Below are 19,909 nucleotides of genomic sequence, written 5' to 3'. Positions count from 1 at the left end.
CTTTGTAGTTTTGGACCCATTAAAAGGAAGACAAGAGGACAAAAAGCTGCTGCGTCTTTGGTCTCACCTACCCACGCCTGCCTCTGCTGTCTGACTGACCTGTTGGGAGAGGCAGAACACATCACCCCCCCCCCCTCTACAGCCAAGCCATTAGCCATGAATTATGGTGCTGCTACCATCACAGCCAATTGTCTGGATGAAAAGCAGACTCTGCCTCCCTTACCGTTGTGGCTTAACAGCAGGTTCACAATCATCATATTTTCTGATCAGCTTTGTGGCTCAGGTCAGAGCAGGTAAGCGGATGACATTTCAAATAACAGGAAATGTATGTTTGTGCAGAGCTGTGTGGAGGTGATTGATCACAGCTATGAGACTTGATATGATGTGGAAAAAGGGATGTTTCATTTGTACACACCAACTGCCTGATGCTGATATGAGATTGTATTTCTACAGATTATTGATGGATGTCTCATAATGTGTTATACATGAACTGGTCAAATAATCTGTTGTGCAACCAGACATGGCTTTGTTCTCTGTTTGTTAAGTCATGTATCCTGATGCATGACTCTGCTTTGTGAATTGACTTTCTTTATAGGGCAACTGGTGGATTTGTGGACAGAAACAGGGAGAGAGAGAGAGAGAGAGAGAGAGAGAGAGATAGGGAGGAGAAAGCAGGATCTGTTACCAGGAAAACTCCTAACGTATCGCTGGGAAACCCACGAGCAGATGTGGTGGTGGAGTGATGCAGAGACTGGATTATCAGACACCGCACTGAACAGTACAGTAAGGTAAGTGTTCCTGGACGATTGTTCTGCTTGTTATCTGGGGAGCTTGTAACTGACATAAGCGGACTGCAGTGTTGCCCAGAGCTACAGTAACTCTTGGCTCAGCTCTGCTGCTGCAAACAAGTAATTAAACCTCACAGATCAAATCCAGAATTGTATTTAATTTCAATACTTTACTATAAATTAAATTGTATAACCAGGTGTTAGAATAAAAAAATATCTGCATCTTTCAGGTAGAACTTTGCATATGTGTGTGTTAACATCATAATTTATTCTATGTTCTACATGTGAGTGAAATTAAACCATAGATTCAAAATACAATTCACTTCTCACTAATAAAGCTAATAATCTGTCAGGATTATTTCTCAGTTTTACGAGGGGTCTGAGTGTGAGCAGCCTGTGTTGCACTTTTGTTTTGTGTGTGTAATGATGGCATCAATTTGCCCTACTTTGGCAAACCAGGCATTTATTTGCTTGTTATGACCTGAAAGCACAGTAGCCAGATGGAGGCTGTTGATCTTGTTAGAAAGGTAGATGCGAAAAGGCCATTACCTGGATCACAGCAAACACACACAGACAGGTACACACTGATGAACGCATGTGTGAATACTCAAACACACTTTTGTGCAATCTAGCATCCACTAAGTGATCTGGTCTCAGCACCTGCTGCTCTTAAAGGTATTCAGGAGTTAGTCATGAAGAATTATTACTTTGGTTGCATAAATGGAAACTTTCAGGTACATTGGTGGCTTGTTCCTCTTGCAGTTAGGAGCGCCATTAAGTAAGACATGTTTATTTGCACACAGGTTGGCCACTGATTGCAGATGGTAAGTGTGATGCATAACATAATAAGTGCTGACCTGCAGCATTAATGATTGACCAGGCCTGTTATACTCAAACTATCACAGCTGGTTGCTAAGAGCCTAAAGAGAGAAGATAGCTTGATTACGTGATGTGCACATATAACTAAATATCTCGTCTACATATATACATAAAAATGTGAAGTCCATAATTTGAGATGATTTTAATCTATGCGCCCAAAACAGGTCTGATGTAGAAAGATTACAAACTGAATAGAAAATGAGAGAATTTAAATGCACACTCACATATTCCTCTTCCTGTCCAGTTCACTGCCCTGTATACCTGTGTTTTCAGGCAGACAGCAGAGCAGAGGCTTGTTGCTTCTAAAAAAGATGGTGGGCCTGAGAAACTGTTCTACGTGGGAACCACTGCTACTCAAAGCTTCCTGCATCAGGTCTTGTGCCAACGGCTGCTCAATGGGCATCAATGCACAGCTGACCTATGCCAATGCTGACATAGAGTCTGTGGAAGGTAAGCAGGGAGATGAAATCACTCCTAATGTTTGACTGGATTTCAGTGCATGTGTCATCCAATCATTGTTATATTATTCTTATATTGGAAAAAACTAACAATAAACAGCTTTAAGGCCAATTAAATACAGTAATTAAAGTCCATAGTAAAGCTGTGCTCCAGCTGTAGGTGTTGCATATTGAGGATCACAGGTAAACATTTACCAAGGGGATGAAATACAGTGTTGTGCTTTGGCAAAGACAAATATTGATAGGATACATTTTTTAATAGCAGATATATTTCATATATCTATTGTACTTCTACCAAAACAAAATTCTTATTTTATATCCCTAATTACATGTGGGATGTTTGGCTTACATTTCCGTAATCCTTTATCTAGGGGTGTTTGTGTACCCACTCGGGGAGAAGGAGGTTGTTGTGGGCTTTGAAGCTATGATTGCTGGCCGGCTTGTCGGAGTCCAGATCCAAAGCAGAGGGAAGCTGAAGGACTGCTGTTTGGACTGCTGCCCTGGATCTGGTCTTGATGGACACTGTAGAAATAGGCGTGAGTGGGGCTGCTGTGGGAGCTCCAACTTAGACATGCAATGCACCAACGGTAGGCAGGGAGGATGGAAGAATGCAGTACAATTAAGAATTTAGAATGTTAATCAAATTGGTTGTGTTTTTAGTTCAACAGCTACTACTCAGAAATCAACCTAAGTCACTTATGGATTTTGTGTGCAGACATTAAGCACAAGCTCTCTCTTCTGTGTAGAGTTGAGGTGCAGGCCTGAAGAGAAGTGACAAGCTTATAAAATGCCAATAATTGTATTAAAATTAAAAGTTGCATGCACAGTAGCAACTAATAATTAGCTTGTAGTAAAAACTTTTTACATTGCAGTAACAGAACAACAAATCATGTCAACTACCTTGCATTGTTGCTCTGTAATGATGTGGTCTGTGGATCATGAATATAAATTCAATGACAGTCAGAATGTTCTGCTTTAGCTGATATAAAGGACAGATGATCGAGGCAATAAGCGCTGGCATCCTGCCTAATGTTAAAATTGCATTCACTCAGTGCACAGTATTTTATTGAAAATGGTGGCATCGTAAATATGGAGTGATTTCTTTAATATAGGCATTAATAGTTTGGTAGTGCTGGATTTAAAATCCTTAAAAAACATGTATGTGGTCTTTTCTAAGTAACCAGACTATGTCTAAGTAATCAGACATCAGATTGCAAACATCAGAATCAGATTAAAAAATACTTTATTATTCCCAGGGGGAATTTGCTTAAATCATATCAGACTATATAGACATTAAAAAAAAAAAAAAAAAACACGCATTCACATAAATGTATCTTTTTATTTTTTAAAATATATTTTTTTATGTATTTTTTTATATACTGTATCTTGGACAGCTACAAAAATGTTTAACATTTTCTTTTGCTATTTTATGATTTAAATAACTGCTGCATTTTTCCTTAAGGACATTTCATCCTGGATGAAGACCTAGAAAGAACCACTTTTATTGTGGGCACCGGTGTCATCGGCCCCATGGATATAGTGTCAATTATCATTAGTACCACAGTGGAACTCCCCACATTAGAAAATGGAGCTATCCGTATTGTCTACCCCACACTGTTGACTCCAGTTGTCACCGGCCAGATGACTCCAAGCAAGAGTGAAAATGGGGTGAAGTCGGATGAAACTAGGTATTAATGCTACTACAAATACTGTGGGAGTTTCCCTACCACTGTAATATGCACCTTGTTCTCCTCTCTAGAGCAACCAGCTGTTTTGGTGCCACCTCAGGAAAACAAGAGCGTATCTTGGACTCTGAGCAGCAGTGTGCTCACGCCATCTTCACTAGTCCTCCTGCCAACCTGGCACCTTATGAACTCAACTTCCAGCTGCTAGTCAGAGGGGCCTGCCTGCTGGCTGGTACCACCAGACTTCTTAGATTGATCTAATTGATTTAAATGTTTTTTGGGCAATATTGTAAAAACATAAAATGTTTTTTTAAAAGGACTGGAGAGCCCCACTCACGCTCTGAGGGCAGATGCAGATCCCAGTGCCCAAAGTGCCTCTTCCACCTACATTACCTTGGCACAGGAGCATCCATATGACAGACACATAGAAATCATTTTGCACCTTAGTGGTAAGCAGTGAAAAATATCCCTAAAACATGCAATTGTTTCTTTTGAAGAAATGACATTATTCTTAAATACATCCACAGAACCTCACAGCCCGTTGGTCATCTTAGAGAGAGGCAGACTCACTTTCAACCAGTATGAGCAGCAAATCTCTTCCCGTCGTGATTTCATTCGCTGCACCCGCAAAGATTCAGATCCTGAGAGAAAGGTTTGTAAATACTCACAATGCCACTCCGATTCCTGTATACATCGTTATTCTAAAACTGCACAAAGGTACAAAACTTATATTTTGTTGTTCCAGCTGGAATTTGTGAGGAAGCGATACCACAAGGACATTATGAGTAGCCCAGTCTTGATGCTCAACTTCTGTCCTGACTTGCTTCGTGAACCTCTGGAGCTGCATAAAGGAACCAGAGAGCTGCTGTTCCTTATTGATCGCAGTGGGAGCATGAGTGGCACAAATATCCAACGTGTGAAGGTTCAGCAGGAACATTTTTGAGTTTAGGCATAAACATTGCTCTGTCCTTATCATTCTTGCCCTTTCCTTTTTCAACAGGAAGCTATGGTGGTGGCCTTGAAGAGTCTACCTTCTTGCACAATGCTCAACATTGTGGGCTTTGGTACCACCATCAAGCCCCTGTTCACCTCCAGCAGGCTATGCACTGATGTTAGTCTGGTGCACTGACCCTTGTTTAAATGGAGAATTACCTGAATCTGCCTTATTTTTCTGTTTTCACCTGTTATTTCTCATGCATATGAAAGGATAGTTGGGGACATTTGGATCATGTTTCCTGAATGCAGATGTTACTCAACCATGCAGAACTATCTGTTCTATTTTGTCTAATCAGGCGATAGGTCAGCTTCTTGGGTTGCCTTAGTAGCAGGGTATCAGGTTTTATTCTAGCCAGGGTCTGCAAGGGCAACCAATCTTTGTACATCCTCTTCACCAGATGGTGGCCTTTCATGCATTTTCACTTAGATGTTCTTCCATCATCTGTTCTGACAGACATGTTTGTGTGACTTCTTTGTGTGAATTCTTTGCTGCCCTTACAGGCTAATTGGAGCATCTGATATCAAACAGTAAATGTACCATAATAACATAGATGATGTTTGAACAGGTGTTGTTTGCTGCTCACTCATTTACTCTAGATCTGATTGCATCATTACTTTAATTAACTATCCATCTAGGTAACTCTAATGCAGGCTTATGAGTACATCCAGAGGATGAGAGCTGACATGCGGGGCACCAATCTGCTGGGGGCGCTCTCTTGGCTGTACCAGCAGCCCATGCAGCGCTCACATCCGAGGCAGGTCTTCATCATTACAGATGGATCCATCACCAACGTGGCAAAGGTGCTGGAGATGGTGCGCAGAAACACGTGCGCTGGCAGGTAACAGAGGGTAGATAATGGACATTACAATGCATCATATGGCCTGCATCAGAAAGGACATTAAATCAGTGTGGGTGACAAGGAAGCAGGCAGGAACAGAGTGCAGGGGGTATATATGTGGTGGTAAAACAGTGATATTGAAGAACTAAGAGCAAAGCACTGTGGGAAAAAGACAAGGAAGGGTTGAAGTATTTTTCAGCCCCGCCCAGTAATCCTGTTAAGTGCTCTTCTCTGCAATAGGAGTCACGCCCCTCTGGTTTTCCCCCGGCCCTTCATCGCCACTGAATAACTCCATTTATGCCTCATTTGTATTCTCCTGCTGGAGCGACTCTCTTTACTGTATTTTGGCTGCCCCTTTGCAAACTATGTGGTTCTGTGTTATGTCTTTATTCTTGTACAGGTTGAGTATATGTTAATTTTCCTCACTACCACAGTTTGCAGCTGAAAAGGTTTTTCATTTCTTTCAATGTTTATCATTTTGCTTTTCTCCTACTCGTGCAGTGCTAACAGTAACAAGCCAATCAGAGCAGACCGCTGTTTTTAGCACAAAAGATCTCAGCCTTTTCAATTATTCTGTCCCCTTGCTCTTTTCAAGCTCTCAATTAGCCAAATGGCTTGTGATCCCTCTGAGCGCCTAAATAACAGTTCTGTCTGTCTGACGACTCCACATGTCCCAATGCAGGCAGCAGGGAAACAGCATACATTATAACAGTCCTCTGTAAGTCTAATAAAAATGTAACATTATTATACTGTATGACCTCTGCAGATGCTTCGGCCTGGGCCTTGGTCCTCGAGCCTGCAGGAGACTCTTGCAGGGCGTTGCCAGACTGACAGGGGGGACCACAGAGTTCTTGGATGATGAGGAGAGACTCCAGCCAAAGGTTAGCATTGATGCAGCACTGCCACCTATTGGAGTTGATATGAATAGCAGGACAAATAAATGGATAAATAGAAAACACAATAGAAAAGTATTTTTTTTCTCAATCACAGTTTTCAAGATTCGTTTTGTCATTTTATCCTTCTACTTTTCATCTCATAAATTATTATTTACAAATAATATATTGTCAATCAGACCTTTATTCTTTGGTATTTAACTGTTTTTCGTTTAGAAAAGCATCTAACCACTTGTCCCCAATCATGTCTATAAATAAATAAGACTTCATTTAGAAGATATTGTGACCAATTTATCCCACAACTCTCCTGCAGTTAATCAAGTCTCTGAAAAAGGCCTTTGAACCTGTGCTGACTGATGTCCGCATCGACTGGTATCTACCAGAAAACATGGAGGCTCTTCTTTCACCCAGTGAAATCCCTCCTCTCTACCCTGGGAATCGCCTCATTGGATATTGTACTCTTTATGACATGACAAATTTTAAAGCAAAAAAGATAGAGGTATAGTGTAAATTGCTACAGATTTTGGCTGTATGTATCTGCATTTAACTCTCTAATTTGCTTTGCAGTCTCAGGGTCATGGCTATAAAGGTTTACATCGTGGCTCCACTGGTTCAGTTTTTGGCCAATCAAATGATGAGCTTTCGTCTCCTCCTGCCTCTGAGCTAATGCCAGTGGTGACTTGTGCAGATGGCACTGACTTGGAGGAGGCATTGAGGGAAATTTCAAGAGAAATCTCCTCTGAGTTCTCCTGTGCAAAGGACACAGACCCTGGTATCAGTCCAGGTCAGTCATCCATCAATGAAACACATTTCTAACTGGGATCTTTTCATCAGTGGTTAACGGCTGACTTATATCTATTCCAGGTGTGGAGATGGACTGGTCTAGTGATGTGAGAAGGAGGATCCAGGAGAGCTCCTACATTCAGGAGCAGTATGTTCTTACTCGCTGCTCTCTCAGTAGTGAACGAAGTCTACAAACTCAATCCCATTCACACATACATGCCTCAAACTCTGACTCTGCAGGCAGGGCTTTCCTGCCTGACTCTCACTCCTCTGGCCCAGTGCTAGACACAGGGTCTCTACCACAAGGCCTTGAGAAGATGCCGCCTCTAGAGCAGAGATCATCATTGTCTCGTTGGGCAGACTCCGCGTGGCAGCAAAACCTTTCAGCTGAGACCTCTGACAACGGGACCAAAAAAGTAAACTTTTCTCACTTGTCTGACTTTTGGTCCATTTTTGAATATGTTGACAGACTGTTGTTGCTGAGAATAACATAGAAAAATAAAAATAACTCTCCCAATCTTTGTTTTCACACAAATAGAGTGGGGAACTGGAAAGAGGTGAGGAGTCTCGCAGGAGACAAAAAGCACTAGCCTGTTCAACCATGGCAGCACGAAGTTTCTCGTCCCCACAGGGCGAACTTGAGATGCATCGCCTGAGAAGGGCTCTGGAGAGGGTTTCCTTTGACCAAACACTAGGAGGAGGAAGGCTGGATGAAAGTGACGGGGAGACAAAGCCCTCATCAGGAGGGACACTGTCCTACAGAAGCCTCACAGACTCCAGTAAGCTAGTTTACAAAGAGGTTGAAGTGAGGCAACTGGACTCATAGAGGTTATAACTAAAAAGAAGCTGCTGGGAGCGAAGCGTCTTCAAGAAAACTCTACAAGTCCAGTTGCCTCGCTTCAACCTCTTCAATGAAAATGATCTGGATGGCTGAGAAACTTCATAAGCGAAAACATGTTTTCCCTACTTTTGCCCTCAGATGGACTCCTGTTACCTGCCTCCCCCTTGGATTGGGACAGCTTCACAGACCCAGAGTATCTCTTCAGTGCTGTCCCACCTGACGATCCTCCCCCAGGTCATTGCCGCTCTGTTATTCATGGCCTCTTGAGTGGCAGGCCTGTGTCCTGGGAGGTCACTGTGAACCTGGGACACCTCTGGACCCCAGAGGACCAGGATGTAGAAGAGGATGAAGAATATGAAGGAGGAGGGGGGGGAGAAGTTAGAGGAGAGAAACCATGGGAAGAGATCATTCACCAGCTGACTGCTCGCTCTGTTATAAGGGACTTTGAGAAAATGGCAGAGAAGGAGACTGACAGTGGCCATGGTGAGGATTTTTATTACCGATGGATACATATTTTCTGTGCTAGTACATACTGCCTATCTCTTCCTGTTCTTTTGTTTTTTATTTTGGTTTTATTAGGTTCATCTAAGCGACACCGCATGAAGGCTATCCAGACCAGTAAGCACTGTAACATCATCTGCATGTACACAGCCTTCACTACCACTGATGGCAACCCCAACAAAGGCTTGCAGGACAGCAAGGACATCCACAACACAGGTGTACTATAAACTCTGATAGCACACAATCAAGTATACTCTGGAAGGCTTCTTCTTACAGCTTTTCTGAAGGGGGCTGAATAAAATGTATTGATCTGAGCTCTTCTCAAAGTGCCACTGACAAAAACAGCAATTTAACCTGTTTTATTCATCATGTTATTGAGTGACTTTAGTGTATATTGGTGCTATATTAAAATACAAAAGGCACACAGTGGTAGATGCCCTGCCCTGAGGTTAATTTACTTTATTGTCAGTGGAGTCTGCTCCAAACTATTTCTTAAACATCATGTAAGTGAGGACTAAGTTGCAATCTAAATATCTGTGCTCCATATCTGTGTGTATGCAGGGATGCATCTTAGGGACAGACAGACTTCTCAGTCAAGCAGTCGAAGGCAGAGGTCCTACTCTGTTGGTCTGGGCAGACGACGTACTAGCAGAGACAGTGAGGAGGCTGAAGACACCTGGAACTCTACAGGTAGACTGACTGAATGACACCCATTTTTGCTGTCAAGACTTTTAAGTCAACAACAACTTTTGTATCTCTCAGACAGAGATGACACTCCCACATCACCCTGTAGCATTACATCCTGGGACTCTAGTAAGTATTTCATTTAGGGAAAACAGTGATACGACTACAAGCAAAAAGCTTGTCAAAACTCTGGTCAGTCTGTATGGAAGGACAAAGAGGAGAATGTGTCTCCCTTGACTTGACACAGACAAAAACAAAGGAAAACCAATGAGCCGGTCCTTTAAACACAGAAAACATCACTTTATCACTGATAAATTCATGTCTTCTTCTCTCTGATGTCTCAGACCTAATGGGCAATATCTACTGCTCTACAACACCTGCAGTAACAGGCACTGTATCAAGCACTCGTTCGCAGCGATCTATTGAAAGCAAATCAATGGAGAGTTTCTTTGGTGCCAGGTAAGATTTGAATATTTATATTATGAAAGTGGTCCCTTAATGCATAATAGATCTGAAACATAAATTCAGCAAAAATGATGGTTACCCAAAAATTTTGGACCTGTCCTAGACCTTTTTGTCCTCCCAGTAACTTGGATTTTTCTCTACTCATTGTACTTTAAACTACTTTAAATTACAAATATGACTATGTAGTAAAAGGAAAAAAAGACCCGTTTTATGTATTTCAGGTTTCCACTTGGAAGACTTAGGTCCTCTTTTTCATCAGGAAAGCAGGTTCCTCTTAAGTCCCACTGTTTATCTGCAGAGACTGAGAAACAACCAGAGAGTGAAGCTCCAGACTACCTGCCCCTGGTAAGCTGTTCCAACACAGTCATATAGTCACATAGTAAAGCCAGGCACCTGTTTAGTTCAAGAATTATTCTGCTGCATGAAGTAACTGAAAACATACAGCCAGAGTAGAAATCTCAAAAATGATTGGAACACACTCTGTACCAACAACTTGGTGCAAATGTACCAATGCCAAAGGATATGCAGAGCAATATATTAGATGTAATATGTTTGTCTACCTAATGAAACTCATGCCCATGTTGCCTCCTCAGGTTCGCCTGCAGCTGGCATCAGGAGCTTTTCTCCTGACAGACATGTACTCTGACTGTGTTCAGATTCCCCTGGACCGCCTTAAACGAGCATCACCATACAGCCTCCACCGCCGCAGTCTCAGCCCAGCCTTCCGCTGCACGTCTCCCAGTGCTCCATCTTTATCCACTGCTGCCAAGCCTCCCAGTGCTCCTACTATTCACCATGTAACCTTTTCTCCTTCTTCCTGCTCTCTTGCCAAACCAGCTGCTCCTCCTTTCCACCACACCCCAGATGACACTCCCCTAATTTTGGAATCAAGGCTTCGTCGGAGACACCTGTCCGACCGAGACCCTGTCACCTCACCCCCTGACCTTCCCAGCTCTGAAGAAGGCTCCTTGGAGTTATGTGTTGGTCTTTCTCAGAGCCAGAGCCACGGTCAGGCAGACAGCGGTCGTGGATCAGAGACAGATGTATGTGAAGGCTCCTCAGCAGAGCCAGCTGACCACCATGGGAGCAGCCAGTTGGCTCAAGAGGACCTGGAGGGCTCAAGTTGGGCCACAGCTGTGGCTCTAGCTTGGCTGGAGCACCAGTGTGCCGGCTTCTTTATGGAGTGGGAACTTGTGGCAGCAAAAGCAGACCTCTGGCTGCGTTGTCAAGAACTGCCGGAGGGAGTGGACCTGGCAGGGCTTAAGGGAGCAGCCAGACAGCTGTTCCTGCTTCTCCGCCACTGGGACGAGAACATCAAACTTAACATGCTGTGTTACAACCCCAACAATATGTGAGAGGAGCCAGACTTACTAATTAGTATACTTACTAGTTATCAATGATAGTGGCTGTACACCTTTAAAAGTAAATCCAGTATTTCATTAACTGATAACATAATCCAGTGCCAAGCTCATTCTAATTTTAAATGACAGACCAAGTTGCCTTTTATATTTAAGATGCTTTATGCAATCACAAGAATGCCTTTACCATCTAAATGGGCTTTTTGTAGTCTTGCTTTGAGCTTATAACCAATGAATTACTAAGCCTCAGTGTCAAATGGGGGTGATTTGATTATGAGAATGATGACTTAATGAAGAATTAAATGAACTAATGACTCTTTTAAAGTAAACATAAAGACGGGACTATAAACAGCTGTTGTAATGTGCACATGAAGCATTAGGTAAAGGGACAGTTCACCCCAAATTCAATGTGTTTTCTGCGTTGCTTACACTGCTACTAATCAATCTAGATATTTTTGGTATAAATTACAGAGGTTTAGAAATTTTATTACTCAAGCAAATCCAGAAACCTTCCTGTGAGTAATTCAATGCAGGAACTATTTCCTTACTGGTATTACTGTGCACAAGGCAGCATGCAGCGTCTAGGGTTGCACTTTTGACAGCATGACTGAATGAAAACATTAAAGCGTCTCTTCTCTTAAGCCATGACATTCAGCATGGATAGATAGCACTGCAAGTATGAATATATTTTTGGGTAAACTATCCCTTTAAGTAGTATCCAAGTTCAACATTAAACAATTTTCAGTCTGAAGCTTAACTTTCACATTAAATCTGCGTGCTGATGAGTCTAGTCACAAACAAGTAACCATGACTGTTTACATATACTAACTTTAATACATTTGGTTGAGAATTGGTGGAAAATAATTGTTACTTTTTCCCTATTTTTTATGATGACAACTAGCCACATACACAGCGATTTTAAAGGTTCTGGGTCTAGTTCTTTGGCATATTACTTTTATTACATTTTTTCTGAACGACTCGGGTTAATGACAATATCAGATCATGAGATGAAACAACATCCCATGTAACAAATTCTTTCTACATATACTATTCAGGTTTTCCTCATAGCTTTGTGCTCTATTTATTGTGTTTCTGAAAATGAATCCTGAGAATCAATTTTTCTCTCTACATCTCCTCAACTGCAAGTGACCACATGACAATTCATCATGCAGGCATCTGTCTGCACCCACGTTAGCTCCCGTCACTTTAAGCAGTGAACAGAAGATGAGAAGCATCAGACAGCTCTTTTTATCACAGTCTTCCACAGCAACCACCCTCTACACCGCTGTTGTTCAAGGAAAGGGAGGATGATGGAGGCTGTCTAGCAGCTGATTAGACCGAATATACCATCCTGTCGGATCAGGCTGTGGCTCAGTGGCGCTTGTCCTTGGCAGGCATTTGTTCTTGCGTTTCTGATAGAGCTGGAGTCAGAGGCGGAGCCAGCCAAAGACAAAGAAGGATGACGAGGTGACAGACATGGAGAGCAGTCGAGCTGCTATTTGTAGAGGGATAGGTGTTCCATGAAAGCTCGATCAGACCCAGGATCAGGACCCTGCACACAGGAACAGAACAGGATGATGTGGAGGTGTTTGGTGGAATATACAGTTTAGTAATTACACTTCCTCTTACCTGAGAAGGTGGGCCAGCTTCTTGACCCCTCCACTCCATAGAAGGTAAGGCAGCGTGTGGAAATACCAGACGTAGAACTGGTAGTGTAACGAACGGCTGAAGCACATGCCGATGAAGTTAGAGGTGAACAGAATCAACACTATCTGTGATTGTCTGTTAAGGCCTGACACAGAAAAACTGCACACCATGTGTATTAGTCACCGACTATTCATCTTTGGCCAATTTATATGCAACAGTAGAGCTAAGGTTTACTGAGGTCTAATGTCCTTTAATATTATACAAAGCAACAGAAAGATATGATCCACTGTGTTTTTCTGAGCAGGGATTTTCCTCTTGTCTGGTTCCTTGAGGAGTTCAAAGATGCTTTCTCCTGGTCTGTAAGAATAAAAAAAGAACATTTGTCGTCATGAGGCTAGATCAACTATTGACTGAGCCAAAAGTTTGTAGTGCCTCAGATCCACCCCCTGACTTATTCCAGCTTCTCTTTTGTAATGTTGCCAAAGTAGCCTTGGTACACCAAACGTTTATCTCACCTCTTCCAACGGCGCAAAGCGAAGAGCAGCAGGGTGAGCAGGTGAGCGGCCAGGAGGAGTAAGTGGAAGTAGCGGTTCAAGAAGAGCCATTCAGGAAGGAAGCGCCAATTGACCGTCCACTTGAATATAAACTGCCGGCCAAGATCAAAGGCCCGGCTTAAATAGCCGACAGGATTCTCCATCAGGAACGGGAGGCCGAGAAAAAGCTGTGGTAAAAAAAGTAAGTACAGAGATGAAATAAAATATAGTAATCAAGTGTGTCTGGTTTGATATAGAAGGGATTATTCACCTGTATGCCAGCACACAGCGAAAGTTTTGGGATTGTCCTGATTAGACCAAACTCAGATAGGAGTAAGAAAAGTAATCCAGGGGCAAAAAGAAGCACGTTCATTTTTACAGACACTGCTAAACTGTCAGAAAGAGAAAAAGATTGAGTTGTAATTTCAGCCTGTCACTCAAAGCAAACATTTAACATTAAGGAAACACATTAAATTATACATGGGATAGATTAAAGCTACTATACAGGAGTTCACACTTGCCTATAAATGCCGCAGCCCAGCGTCCAGTATCCATCCATGAAGAGATTTACAGCTGCAAACAGCAGCATCATGGCCACTGGATCATTAAAGAGACGCAGCACAAAGATGGAGTGAATCCGATAGGAGGCACAACACACAAAGAAAAACACATAAGGAGGAACCTAAGAAAAAGGAGGAAATAAAGAAAAGGTATTTACACAACGTTCAGCATACACTGCAGTGGTACAGAATATAAAAGAACACAACAGCATTTATATTGTTGCATGATGCATCTATCAAACAACTCCACACTGACCTTCTTTGTGCGATGGTATATTCTGAACACAAGCAGCAGTGTGATGAGGTAGAGAACAGCAAAAATGTACTGGCCCAGGCGGATGTTTACCCCATGGCTGGTGATGTAGTACAAAGCTGTAAAGATGTAGACAAATCCAGCTGGATACCTGTAACAACAACAAGGTGCACATTTATCCAGGTGATCTGCACAAAAAAATTATGGGATATTCAAAATCCTCTGAAACTCACACCAGAGGGCCGGTGTCTCCTTTAAGCTGAGTGTAGTCATAGGTCCCATTGATGACTCCCTCCACTTCATCCATATAGGCTTTCCAGTCAATCTCTGTGTCTGCAACAATTAAACGACATATAACAAATAACTTATTGTAAGAGATTATAATCGTGCACCATTCATTTTAACCGAACAACACAGCTTCACTAGAGTCAAATATAACTAATTTCACAAAGTTTAAGTTTATTGTTTAATGGCTCTAACATTAACTAGAGATATATTGTAGTTTTCACCTCACATATTGAAAGTTAAAATGTCTTTAGGTGACTAATGGTATAAACCGATAAATAAATACAGTAACTAGGGTCTGGTACACTGATAGGTACGGAAGAGGATCAGGAAAAGTTTAATAATCAAGTCAGAATCTCCTTTTTTAGTGGCAATATATTTTACAGGCTAAAGAAATGTAACAGTAATGTCAATAAATCTTTGGCAACTACACGTTTTAAAACCAGCAGCTGCTTAAACTAAAGAATGTCATTTAACACTTTAACTGCACAGTAGCTTGTAGGCAGTCGTGCAATGACACTAAATTCCCCCTGACAGGTGGCAGTGGAAGTTACTGGTCAGCTAACGCTAGCTATTTAGCACTCCAAAGGGTTTTACAACGGCAAGACGCTAAAGCATGCTAACCAGCCGCGCAGCTACTTACATGCTACCTTCTGTATGACCCACACATTGATCCCGATCTCCAGGAACCACAGGACTGAAACGACCAGTAACGTGTATTCCGTCTTAAACAGGATCAAATGCTTCTCCTGCCAAAGTGTCTGAAGTTTCCCCCACAGCGGAGACGTGGAAACTGAAGACCTTTTCCGCACACCTCCTGCCATCTCTGCGGAGTAGAGAGACGTGGTGGACGGACAGGGAGACCACAAAAGACATGCGCTAAACCCTTGTCACGTGACATTTGGATCACCTGACATGGACGACGCCGTTCAGTCCGATACGTCAACCTAAGAAGTTTTATTTCTATGACAGGTGAAGGACACTTACTGTTTATTGCATTTGAAAAGTGCTTATATATACGTTCATAGATTAATTATTGTCGCTATGAGATTTAACATTAGGTTAAAAACCATTTAGAGGTCACAGCTGGTTCTTCTGCTAGCAACTTTAGCTAGGAACGGTAGGTAGCTAACTTTATTTGGAAGAAAACAATGTGATGGTCACAGCACAGAAATACAGTAGGGGCGAGATCCCAAAGTGGCATTTGGCATGCCTCGCTTGCTGAAGTGGTATGTGCCGATCTCGAAGTGCCATGCCTGGCTGTTTTGGTGACATGTGATCTACAAGTGCCTACCCAGTGCCATGTCTGACTGTTTTAGTGGTATGTGGCGATCTGTGGCTCACATGCCTCTGTTTTTAAGCACATGCCATTTTGTTGGGGGATGTTTTGGTGGCAAGTGCCCGTTTTGGACTTTATCGCTTAGACAGTCTGCTCAAGCACTATATGTACCACTCATATGGCATTTGTACCGATGTGTCAGCGCTGGGTGTTTTAGTAGTATGTGCCGTTTCGTTGCTCCATGCCACAATTTTGGGGATGTTTTAATGCCCGTTTTGGAGTTCGTCAGTTTGACAGTTTGCTCTGCTCTATTGAAGTTAACTGGCGACCAGAGGGAAGTTTAGTTTACCCCATGTTTTATTGGGCAGCACTGGCAAAAATAAAGCCATCCTTCCAGCAACCACGGTCCGTTATTTAGTACACCACCACCTTCCTGACTACCGAGTCAGGGTTAGTGAGCCACAGATCGCCACATACCACTAAAACAGTCAGGAATTGCACTGGCATGGCACTTTTAGATCGCCACATGCCACTAAAACAGTCAGACATGGCACTTTTAGATCGGAACATACCACTTCATCAAGCGAGGCATGCCAAAGTGCCACTACGGATTCTCATTTAACTGGACTTGTAACACAGTGTGTCAAGTAACAACAAGTGTGGTAAAGTTTACAATTCATTGTTAAAGTGAGTTTAGTTTAGGGCTGAGTGTTAAGTAAATAACATGTAACTCAGTAATAGTTTCAACATAAACTTCAAGATTAGTATTACTTTATCAATAACTAAATTTGTAAACGATAAGTATTTAAGTATGTAAATGTAATTGTAATATAACAGGTGTGTTTTGCACCTAACAGAAATACAATACACACAGTCCAGTAAATCATTGACACTAATCCCTCATTATGTCATACATATTTTTTTCCACCTGCTGTTGGTTAGGAGTTGAGTACATGGCATGATGCAGAAAGATGCATCTCACAGTCCTCTTACATGTTTTATGTTTGTGCAGGATTGCTCTTAGGACCGCGACAGGGCATCCAGAGGAAATGGATAGATTCTCTCTCAGTTTTACAGAGGCACTGTGTCTTGGGACCAGCTTGGCCATTTCAGGTCTTTGCTACTATCTGTATAGGAAGAACAAGAAGACAGTAGATAAACTTGATGTGAGTAGGAATGTATTTCATTAACATTATATAGCAGTAGTCTGCAAAGTAAATTGCGGTTTTGAATGCTAATACTTACAGAGGGAAGTGTTTTTGCCAAGAAACTGTTGCATTCAGTGCATGCTAACTTAGCTCACTAGTCTCTGACAAAGAAGTACACCATGCAAAAATGCTTGAGAAAAGTTCTCCTACTTGTTTAACCAAAGTCCTTTGCAGCCCTTTAACATGTTGTTCGTGATGGTCATGCAGCGTGATGTGCAAGTTTGTAAACCTATAAACTGTCTAATACAATATGTGCCATCTGACTATCTGTGTGTCATATTCAGAATGCCCCCCACTTCAACATAGATGGAAAACTTAAAGACATTTTGGAGGTTACACCAGGAGCATGTCTACAGTATGCTGTTGTTGAAGGTAACCAGAATTGGATTATTTCTAATACAAACAAGTGCTGATTATGTATTTCCACTTCATACTGTATGTTTGTGTATATATTGAAGGTGTTGTGAAGCCTGCAGGCGAGCCACTGAGGAGTCAGTTTCATAAAGACATTGTTGGTGTGTTGCACAAACTGGAAGTCCGAGAGCACAGGCTGGTATGGAGGGGCTATTCCAACATATGGTGAGAAGTGAAATAAGAGAATGACATTGTGCAGCATTACAAACTTTGCTATTTGTATGCTTCTGCATCAGTGACTGCTGTAGCCAGAGCCAGCCATGACTTTATATTTCTTTAAAGTCATCAACACTCAACAATACATGGGTCATGGATGTAAACTGTGACTTCACTTGCTAGCACAGAACAGAGCATTAGTGCCCTGATTGCAGACCTTCAGTTTCAGTATGTTTGATAAACTCCAAATAAACATCACATGTGTGTAGATTTAAAATACCTACGGCTCTTTTCTCTGCTCTTTTCAGGAGTGATGATGAGCGAGTCTTGCACAAACAAGTGAGCATGGTGCCCTTCTTATTAAGGGGTTTAGATGAGACTGCAGTCCGAGTCCATTGTCCACTGCAGGCCTCTGGATTGAACATGGAGATGACCTACGAGAAGTTTCACCAGGTCAGCCATGGATTTGTTGATCTTGTTGGACAGTATCTCAGCGGGGTGAAGCCCAAAGGTCAACTGGAGATCGAGGAAATGCTTAAAGTCAGTTACCAATGCTCATTATTTTAATAATTAATTAAACAAAGTTTATTGCTCATCACTAATAATTTACATAGTAACAATACATTATGAAAATATGCACCTTTTTTCAGGTGGGCACAACTGTTACTGGTGTAGGCGAGCTGATGCTGGACACAGATGGCACCCTGAATCTTAGACCCCCTTCTGATGGAGCTCAGTACATTCTGAGCATGGCAGACTATGACACTTTGCGAAATGAATGCAAGGCTGCAACCACAGTGTGGAAGGACATGACCATTATATTTGCTTTAGCCGGTGCAGCGGCACTCTGCTGGGTTGGCCTGCGTTACTACCAACACCAAAAGCTTCGCTGGGAGCGCGACAAGGAAAGGAGGGAATTTGAGAGACAGCGGTCCGAAGCAAGACGCTTTCCTGTTCAAGATGGGGAAAATAATCAGGAGAACATCTGTGTCATCTGCCTCTCTCAGCCACGTAACTGTATACTGTTGAACTGTGGACACGTATGCTGCTGCTACACCTGCTACCAAGCTCTGCCACAACGTAGATGTCCCATTTGCAGACAGGGCATCGTCAGAGTGCAGCCACTCTTTCTTGTCTGAGGTAACTGTGTGGCCATGTTACTTCCTCACCAACTCAAAAACCTTTACACCTCAAAGATCTCAACTACCATACTTATGAACATTGAACTTGAATTTAAGGATATTGGGGCAAACATTTTTATGATTTCAGATATTCAGTAAGATACTATATGTGAATTAAAAATGTGTCAATATATGCAATTCATATATTTTATTTTCCTAAATGTTGGTTATGTGCCTTGCTCTGGCAAATAATGTGGTTGTGCTGTTTCCAATTGTACTGTAAATATCTGGCCATGTTGTTCTGGGTCAGTAAAGTATCTCTCTTAATGAGGATGTTTCACTTATTACAGTGCTACTCCATTAATTAAAAAAAAGAAATTCCACGTTCTGTGCTCTAAAAACCAAGAATCCAACCAACTCATTAAACATGTAGAATGATGAAGATAATGCATTGCTTTAGTTATCCTAACTCCTCTGGATACCTCCACACATTAAACATTAAACATATTGCAAAACTTCATTCATCATATTCTTTGTGCCTGACTGTAATACTAACATTGAATGTTTAAGCATCATATCATGAAAGAAAATAGTCATCCACCTCTGAATCAGGGAGGGAGCTCTGTGTCACAGTGACATGAGACGATCTTACAGCATATGTGGTCATAGACCCTGTGTACCTGCCTGTGCCTCGACATCAAATGGCAGCTGATAAGATGATAAGAGTTCAGGTAAATTTTTTTCACATAGTTACAAATGCTTGGTGGCAGCAGCACCTGGTGTCTGAAAAGACCTGTAGTGAGTCATCAAGTGTACCATTTCTGTCATCTCTAACCAGCAATGAGTCAACATTGACAACACATAGATGAAAAGGGAAAAACAAGTGTGTGTGTGGAGGTGAAGGAGGCAGTACAAGGTGAAGAGTGTGACATCAAGCCTGATTTAGGGTGAAAAAATGGAGCAGGTGGATGACATTAATTACCCTGTGCGGTCAGAAGGGTTCACTTTGACAAATTCTTCATGAGGTTTCGCAGCAGAACAACAGCTGTGGCTCTGGAGGAAGAGACTATTACTGTAGCACCAGCAGCCGTCTCAGGGCATGGAAAAAAACTGTTGTATTTGATTGGTTTAACTGTGTAACTGAAAGATATGAGCAACAGACTGAGGGGAGTACAGGGGGTGTATGGGCTCTGATGTATGCACAGCTTATTCTCTGTCTGCACCTTCTGCGTACTTTCTTTTCATTTCTTCACTTTCTTCATTATAAGATATTTCTACCTTCT

The 19,909-nt window shown here is 42.1% G+C and overlaps 3 protein-coding genes across 4 annotated transcripts; 2 read left to right on the top strand and 1 right to left on the bottom strand.

Annotated features, from left to right (window-relative positions):
• The first annotated feature begins 177 nt into the window (after positions 1-177).
• Positions 178-11,835, top strand: vwa5b2 (von Willebrand factor A domain containing 5B2). Its single transcript, XM_028428106.1, has 23 exons — positions 178-293; positions 596-788; positions 1,941-2,117; positions 2,497-2,712; positions 3,588-3,813; positions 3,885-4,042; positions 4,128-4,259; positions 4,338-4,462; positions 4,556-4,732; positions 4,811-4,921; positions 5,443-5,645; positions 6,412-6,526; positions 6,852-7,037; positions 7,106-7,322; positions 7,403-7,737; positions 7,860-8,100; positions 8,301-8,645; positions 8,742-8,879; positions 9,225-9,353; positions 9,426-9,476; positions 9,692-9,806; positions 10,034-10,157; positions 10,406-11,835. Exons 3-23 carry the CDS (start codon positions 1,979-1,981, stop codon positions 11,165-11,167), a joined length of 4,245 nt encoding a protein of 1,414 aa, XP_028283907.1. The 5' UTR covers positions 178-293; positions 596-788; positions 1,941-1,978; the 3' UTR covers positions 11,168-11,835.
• Positions 11,836-11,984: 149 nt separating this feature from the next.
• alg3 (ALG3 alpha-1,3- mannosyltransferase) lies at positions 11,985-15,304 on the bottom strand. The gene is made up of 9 exons (XM_028428105.1): positions 15,092-15,304; positions 14,397-14,496; positions 14,167-14,314; positions 13,872-14,032; positions 13,622-13,742; positions 13,333-13,538; positions 13,098-13,174; positions 12,800-12,944; positions 11,985-12,722 (listed from the first exon to the last, which is right to left on the bottom strand). The coding sequence occupies exons 1-9, from the start codon at positions 15,270-15,272 to the stop codon at positions 12,542-12,544; spliced, it is 1,320 nt and encodes a 439-aa protein (XP_028283906.1). The 5' UTR covers positions 15,273-15,304; the 3' UTR covers positions 11,985-12,541.
• Positions 15,305-15,347: 43 nt separating this feature from the next.
• On the top strand, positions 15,348-18,953 carry mul2 (mitochondrial E3 ubiquitin protein ligase 2). Of its 2 annotated transcripts, none has more exons than XM_028427748.1 (6): positions 15,348-15,420; positions 16,740-16,893; positions 17,220-17,307; positions 17,394-17,514; positions 17,814-18,045; positions 18,156-18,953. In XM_028427748.1, exons 2-6 carry the CDS (start codon positions 16,777-16,779, stop codon positions 18,642-18,644), a joined length of 1,047 nt encoding a protein of 348 aa, XP_028283549.1. In that variant the 5' UTR covers positions 15,348-15,420; positions 16,740-16,776; the 3' UTR covers positions 18,645-18,953. The 2 variants fall into 2 exon arrangements, with proteins under 2 accessions (XP_028283549.1, XP_028283550.1); XM_028427749.1 differs by lacking the exon at positions 15,348-15,420 and adding an exon at positions 15,427-15,568.
• The last annotated feature ends 956 nt before the right edge of the window (positions 18,954-19,909 follow it).

Source organism: Parambassis ranga, chromosome 17 (assembly GCF_900634625.1).
Source record: "Parambassis ranga chromosome 17, fParRan2.1, whole genome shotgun sequence".
Lineage (NCBI taxonomy): Eukaryota > Metazoa > Chordata > Actinopteri > Ambassidae > Parambassis > Parambassis ranga.
This window is presented reverse-complemented; position numbering and strand designations above follow the sequence as displayed.